The sequence below is a fragment of the Morus notabilis genome, unplaced genomic scaffold (assembly GCF_000414095.1).
Source record: "Morus notabilis unplaced genomic scaffold, ASM41409v2 Scaffold570, whole genome shotgun sequence".
NCBI lineage: Eukaryota > Viridiplantae > Streptophyta > Magnoliopsida > Rosales > Moraceae > Morus > Morus notabilis.
In genome coordinates this window covers 518,742-526,727 of record NW_010358717.1, presented here as the reverse complement: position 1 = coordinate 526,727, position 7,986 = coordinate 518,742, and the positions used below count along the sequence as shown (strand labels likewise).

Genomic DNA, 7,986 nt, shown 5'->3' with positions numbered 1-7,986 from the left:
GAGTAGTACCATGGTTTTAGGCTAAAAATGTGGTGACATAATCTTTTGGATAAGAAAGAATTTACACCCCATAGATGATCAGAAACATGTCACATCTTTGGTTGTGGTGCACAACTCCATTACTTAATAGCTTTTACATGTAATTTTTTATATATGGGCAATTAGAGTAGTACCATGGTTTTAGGCTAAAAATGTGGTGACATAATCTTTTGGATAAGAAAGAATTTACACCCCATAGATGATCAGAAACATGTCACATCTTTGGTTGTGGTGCACAACTCCATTACTTAATAGCTTTTACATGTAATTTTTTAATTTCTTTACTTTCGAAGTTATGAATAAGAGAGGTACACGTCTCTTGTTGATGATTTCTGTGTGCACATAGTTGCCTCCCATTCAGCTTGCATTATGGAAAAATATTATATATATAATATACTAAATATATGTGTGTATATATATATATTTATTCCTTAAAAAATATACCTTAAATTTCCATAAAAAAAAATAACATGAAGAAATAATGTCTATATATATATTTTTATATATTGCATCTTGTTTTATGTTTATATATTTAGATATATATAGAATGAGTTTTCACTGCAATTCTGGACTTCATCAACTACATGAGAGGATATTTTCATGTATTATCATGTTATTTCCTTAAGTCAATGCTCAAATATGGGAACTATTGAAAAGACCAAGGTACAAAAAAAGTTCTTAAAAATTCCACAATAAAGAAATCTAGAAAGCAACAAAAACACCCAAAAATGTTCAAACAAAATATGAAATCACGACTAGCTAGATCGAGATCTTTGAGAGGACGAACCTCAGCATTATTATAGATCGGGATCTGACATATCTTTATTTAAAATTATAACCATTGAAATTATAAATAGATGAAAAGAGAAGAAAATCTTATTAGAGTGGGAAATCTTAGGATCTCCTTCTCCGATAAGAAGAACCTCAAAATTGGTTATGAAGAGCCGAAGAGGAAGAAAAACAGATGCTCACTTATGTTATTCCATCAAGGCCATGTATGTCTCTTTTTGGGAAAAAAAACAAACCTTAGTTCCCTCTTCTCATGTATTAGGGTTAATCTCATAAATGATTTTTAAAATTTAATTTTAATCTCATTTTAATCTTTAATTTTTCAAACGTCACATAATTAATTCATGACGCTTCAACCGAGCAAATAAATAATAATATTATTTATTTTTGCGTAAATTATTGTTTTAAAAGTTTTGAGGAATATTTTTTTGCTATACATGATACGTAACGTTTACGTTTTCGTTAAATATTTATCTAAAATTGTTTTTGAAACCAACACAAACACCATCAAATATTTATATTTTGCACATATTTATGAATTAAAAATATAATTAGTAGGAAGTAGTTAACCATTCCAAATACCGTAAAAATTGAAAAAGCTAAACTTTTGGGCCTGTTTGTTTGCGTTTTCATTTTCGTTTTTCACAGTTTTCAAAGTAAAAAAATAAAAACGGGTGTTAAAAACGCGTTTGGTGTAATTTTTTTTAAAAAATAAAACCAAAAACGTTTTTGTCTTTTTGTGGAAATCAGAAAACGAAAAAAAAGTGTTTTCATTTTCTCGTTTTCGTTTTTTGTTTTCTGAAAAACGGATTTCACTTTTTTTTTTTTTTTTCATTTTCTTCCCTCTTTTCTGAAACCGTTTTTGTATTATATATGTTTATTTAATATATTTATTTAATATATTTAATAATATTATTTATATAATATATTTAATAATATTATTTATTTAATATATTTAATAATATTATTTATTTAATATATTATTATTTAATATATTATTACATATTTTCAAAAATTAAACCACCAAACGCAGTTTCAGTTTTTTTTTAAAACTGAAATCAATCTCTAAATAAAACTATCAAACGCATTTTTAGAAATAATTCAAAAATGAAACTAAAAACGTTTTCATTTTCATTTTCGTACAGAAAATAAAAACGTTTTAGAATCAATTCCAAACGCACCCTCTATGACTCATTTCCGTGGAGAAAACACTATATTATGATTGTTCATGATTAGAATGGCTATGTTTGGTTGCTAAATACTTCCCCAAAAAAAATCCACACGCAACAATGCTGATATAATTAAGAACACCATATGAGGGTGAAATAATGCTAAACATTACTATAAATTTTTTTGTTTTATCAATTTTGAATGATGAACACTACAGGATTTTAGCTCCAGCAGCGCTAAAGGTACAACGGTTTAGAATGTTACCCTTAAAACATGCGATGTATTCAGATATTTTATTGTTTATGTGCATATATTATTAAATATTTTATAAGTATTAATATTAAAAATTATGTACTTATTTATGTGACTTTAAATATTATATATAAATTTTATATATAAGAGTATAATATTTAAATATAATAATTGAAATATGTCCATAATAAATTTAGCTAAAGTTTAAAATTTTTAATTAAAATATCACTAATCTATGTATAATTTCCTTTAATAATGGAATGATTTTATATGGAGGAATATTGAATGAAAGTATTGTGCATAATGTGATCATGTAGGATTGGGACAAGACATGATGTGAATTTCTAATAATTTTTGTAAAATATAGAAATTCGAATTGAGTATATCGGTAGTCATATATAAAATAATTTTTTAATAATGAATTATAAGAAAACTTCTATTTATGGATTTGTGTCTTTTGACTTACTCGATATTTGTTTTGAGATTGCTAAATCATATTCCTTATATTTTAGAGACATGATAAAGTAGGTAGTCAAGAATATTAATATATGAGATGGAATTAATTTTTTTTTTCAACAAAGAAGTATATAAATAATTCTTTTGAGTGTTGATTCAGCCTTGAATAGTAAGAATGCTCAATTTGTGATTATAATAATGAATTTATTATTCATTAGAGATTCAATGGTACTCAAGAATAAAAATGTAATTAGAGAGGTTAACTAATTTCTACCTAGCTCTAATTATCAATTATTTATGGAAGATTGAGCTATATGTAATGACTATATCAAATAGATGCTTCACATTCTTAAAAGTAATTACATGTCTATAATTTTCAGAGTGCGATTCCAAGTTTTTAGTGGAGTAACTTTTAGAATTAATAAAATTAATTAATTGATTAAAAAGTTTAATTGATTATTAATTTTATTAGAACTTTAAATTGTGGGTCCATGGGTCTCTTGTCGTGCTTGTATTAATTGTTAGACAAAATGAATTTATGGTAATTAAAAAATTATGTAATTCAAAACTAAATTACTCAAGAATAATTAATTGTGAACTAATTGAAATTTTAAATAAGTTAGTTATTTAAATAAATAATTTTAGAACGCAAAATTTGGTGGGGCCACATTGGCCACACACCCAATCACTGGGTGCAGAGAGTGTGTGGCACAGGGAGGTGTCTTTGTGAAAGTCAGTTGCTTGCTCTTTAAGTTATCTAGCTGTTACACAAGTTATCCAATCTGAATTTAAATAAGTTTAAAGTTTGACTTTAAATAATTATTTAAATTTGAGTCAAAATTGAATAACAAAATAAAAGAAATTTGTTCAGAATTTAAATAGGAATTTATCTTGATTTTAAATGAGATTTAAAATTAAGATAATCATCAATTTTCTCATGCTCATCTTTTAGAGATAAGATTAGTGCTCTATTAGGACTGATTTTATCTCTACAAATATGTGGTAATAGAAAATTAGAAAACACAAAAAAATTTTAGCTTTAGAAAGTCTATGATGGCCAAATTTTACTAAGAGAAAAAGTGGCCAAATTTCACTTGCTCTTCCGTTCTGAGTCCTACTTTGCACATGCGTTGAGATTAGTGAGAGAGAAATTTAGTTGAGTGATCAATATAAAAGTGCCCACACACTTGTCTTGCAAGTTTCAAGGAGTAAATGAGTAAGATTTAGGGTTTTTAAGAATCCTGGAGCGAAAATTATTTGTAGTCAAAGAGCTCAAGGTATCGACCTAATTGCTTCAAACGGGTAAGATAAATGATTCGATGATTTATTCTGATCGTATAAATTAATACAATCTATAGTGCATTACTAAAAGTTTTATCAAAATTTTTGTTATGCACGATCATTACCAATTCGCTTCTGCATTATGTTGTTAAATCTAAAATCGTTTTAAAATCCAACAACAACACCATGGTGTTATTTATCATTGCTTAATAATTAAATGGTTAATCTCATAAATGGTCTTTGAATTTTACAATCAATACCACTTTAGTCCTTGATTTTTTAAATATTTCAAATTTAGTCCTTTTCATCAATTTAAAGTTAAAAACAAAAAAAAATATAGATGATGTTCAGTTAGCAGAGTATTATTTTATATTTTTGCGTCCATACTATGTATTCTCTCCTTGTTTTTTTTTTACCCCATTAATGAAAATGAATAAATTTAAAATGAATTAATAGATTAGAAATAAGTTTTGAGATGTTTTAAACGTCAGTGACTAAAGTGAAATTGAGAATAAAGTTCAATTACTATTTGTAAGATTAACTCATAATTAAACATCGGATGTAAACGAGCCAAAAATAATTGAGCAACAACTCCCACGAACCACTTTCTCCATCAGCTTTTGCAAGTTTTATCCGATTATATTGCATGTATGTCATGTCATACGATAGCTACCTCATTAACTTTCTTTTTTAAGCCTCTTATGAGTTATGATACAAAATCATTGGCCATCTTCATTATAGATACCAATACATGAAGATAAAAAACACTTCATATTATGAGCAGAAAAATACTAGTACATATGTTGTGGGGTATATGTGTATATTAAGTCGATATAAAGTGTAGAGAGAAAAAGGTTATGAAAATCTTCCTTCTTTATATGAAGGCAAAAAAGAGATCTTCCTAAAGTGGAGTATGCTTTAAACATAAAAATAGAATACTTTCTTTAATGAATGATTGAAAGCATGAGATAAATGAAAGGAAAAAAATATACTAAATTAGAGCTGCTTCCTTTTTTTGTAGTGTGCCTGGCACATCCTAACGCAATTATTAACAGGCTTATTATGAGGCCAATTACGTGATCAAAAAAGAAGATTTATAAAGGGGAAAAAGAAAAGAAACTATAAAAAGATGGACTTGAGTGGTAGCTTGATTTAAGACAAATCAATAGTGCTAAAAAGATCCAAAAATACAGTGCTCTTAACAAAAGTGAGAAGCTTTTTGTTTAATAAAACAAAAAAGTTTGAGAAAGTAATGTGCAATTGCGATGGCAATAAAATGATGTGGTCAAAGTTCATGAGCGTAGGAAAGATGTGGTCAAGGGTGTACAAAAGAAGAAAACAAATACGTTTAAGGCTACTTGGTGGCCTTGTAAACTTTTGATTTATGCAAATTATGACTTGTTAGTAAAAATCAGCAAACCATGTTGAGAACTACAGGAAGAGGAGTTGACACGCAAGTAAATTATGTAGTTTTTAACATGGTTTGCTGAAAAAAAAAAAAAAAAAAAAGATCTTCTTCGATAGTTGTGATATCGTAGAAGTTGATACGCAAGTAAGTAAATTATGTAATGTTCATGATCTACTAAAAAACTATATTCACAAAAAACAAAACAAAAAAAGAAAAAAGAACGCATGAAAAGTAGAATGATCATAGAGTCGACTTTTATTACATCATTTTCCAACACCTGAGTGGTCAATTATGGTCAAAAGAAGAAAAAGAACACAGGTGAAAAAGGGAAGAAAAATGAATCCCCTCAAAGCATATACTTGAAGTGAAGTTGTTAAATGTGGTAGAAACATAAATATTGAAGAACATAGCAGGGCACAAGGAAAAAAGATGAGCAAATTGTTGTTCAGTCATTCAGGCAAAGTTTAGTAGGCCACAAAGTCTGAATATGCATTAAGATTATTATCCTCCTTATCCAAGAAACAAATCCCAGAAAAACAAAATTGTATTCTAATCGGTTTCTTTTAAGGCTTCAGCTATTTTCTTGTGCACGAGCTCCACTCCGAGGCGAGGAGATAATCGAGGCAGAGTTTCCTGAAATAGAGATTACTATTTTTTTGAGAGACGGAAACTTATAATAATCTCCAAACAAAAATACGCGTAAAATCCAAACTTTTTAAGCTATTCTTCTAAAAATAGAACTAACAGATTGATGAAATTTGCACGGCGAGGAAAGGCAGTCATCCTTATAGAAACAAAATAGTGTTTATGTGGACAATGTAAGACAAATAAAGAAAGAACAAAAAGTGGGGGGTAAGGAAAACTTGATATGCTTCTATCAAATAGCTTGCTTTGCAGACAATTTAAAAAAAAGAAAAAAACAATTGTCCGATAAAGCCTATCTCTGATTTGATAGTCAACAACAGTTTAACCATTTTGTGGGAAGCTATTTGTTTGAAAGAATCCATCATGACGGAAAAAAAAAAAAAAAAAAGGTGAACTTTAAGCAGAGACCTTTACAGAAAACACAAATTGCACTTCTAGACAGGGAAAAAAGTTAACCAACAGAAGCAACCGTGTAAAACATAATCTTTGCAATCATGAAGGTCTGACCAAAAAGAAAGAATCTGGTCAAAAAAGAAGGAATCTGGTCAAAAAAGAAGTTGGAAATGGAATCTGTATCTTTCAGCACGCATTCTGTCAATCAGTTGGGTACCACGTGAAGTTTTAAACCACAATTGATAACCATATCACTTTTCCACAGGTAAAAAATTTGTGAATTCAAGTCTATGTCAAGTTGTCAACAAAGTACAAAGGTTATACAAAGTCTGTTAACAAAGTATTAGGATGCATTTGGGACGAGGTCGTTCAAGCAATGGGGTTAAGAAAGAAGAACTTTATGATTTACATGAATGGCCCAAACCCATTTGTGATCTTGACTTCTTGAGTTCGAAATGGGAGCCCGAATGAACCAATAATCTTCGGGAAGCATGAAACTCTTGGTTATTTATTATCAGGTGAATTAGAGGAATACCACAGAATCGGCATTCAAATACATCACTTCTGTGGAAAATTTAAGCCTAATTTATACATAAAAGTGATACAGGTGAATAACTAGAATTAAAAAAGTTGTAGCCAACCTAATTGACATTTATTTATGAGGCAGGTAAGCCTAAGAAATTGATCCCCAAACTATGAGTAAACCACAGACATGACCGCTCAACCAATCCTCAGGATCCAGGATTTTCAAGTTTGATTCAAAGAAAGATCTGGCCCGAAAAATAAAGAGCCTATATGTGCCAATCACTGACTACAAGTTGACCGAAAAAAAAACCTTATTCCCTACTCAACTCAACAAAGCAATCACCTTAAATATTTGGGCTGGGCTACCTAATAAGGCATAACACTACTGAGTTCCACTTTGACAAGGTTCATCAAATGACTTTTAAGTGCTCTTGCACAAAACTAACTTCAAGACACCATTATCCTGTTCTAAAGCCTTCTTTTTGGCAACAGAGGGTATCACAAAGCCCCAACTATATAACTTCCAGCCATTCCTTATAGAGCTTTTCTTTCAAGCACCTAGTCTAACTATCTGTGTATAAGAATCTAAATTATTATGGACGTGTCACGAAGGCACCCAGAACTTTGGAATTTGAGCCTCGTTATCGGAATACACTGATAGAAACTAGTATTTTTCTATCCTAAATTTCCAAGAGCTGTGACTTCTAAGCAAAATAAAACCACACACTGCAAGGTTAATATTTACTCTTGTTGTGAGATACGGTTAATAATAGGAAGAGATTTTATGTGACTGTGTGATCCCTGAAATTTAGGGATTTGGTAAGCTGTGACTTCCAAGCAAAATCCCTAGTATTTACTCTTGATCCACGTGCTCTCAAGTGTATTTTCATTGGCTATTCATCCACTCAAAAAGGGTACACATATTTTCATCCGCCCACAAGAAAGTTTTTTGTTTCTGCTGATGTCACCTATAATGAAAGTGAGTTATATTTTCGCATTCCTATCTTCAGGGGAAGAATTTGAGTGAA

At 29.5% G+C, this 7,986-nt stretch overlaps 1 protein-coding gene across 1 annotated transcript in view; it reads right to left on the bottom strand.

Annotated features, from left to right (window-relative positions):
- Positions 1–5,701: 5,701 nt before the first annotated feature.
- The window catches only part of LOC21403089, a 15,737-nt gene continuing 13,452 nt past the window's right edge, over positions 5,702–7,986 (bottom strand). Inside the window, exon 3 of the mRNA XM_024162366.1 lies at positions 5,702–6,028. Coding sequence (XP_024018134.1) covers positions 5,945–6,028 — 84 coding nt within the window. The 3' untranslated portion in view covers positions 5,702–5,944. The remainder of the gene's footprint in view (positions 6,029–7,986) is intronic.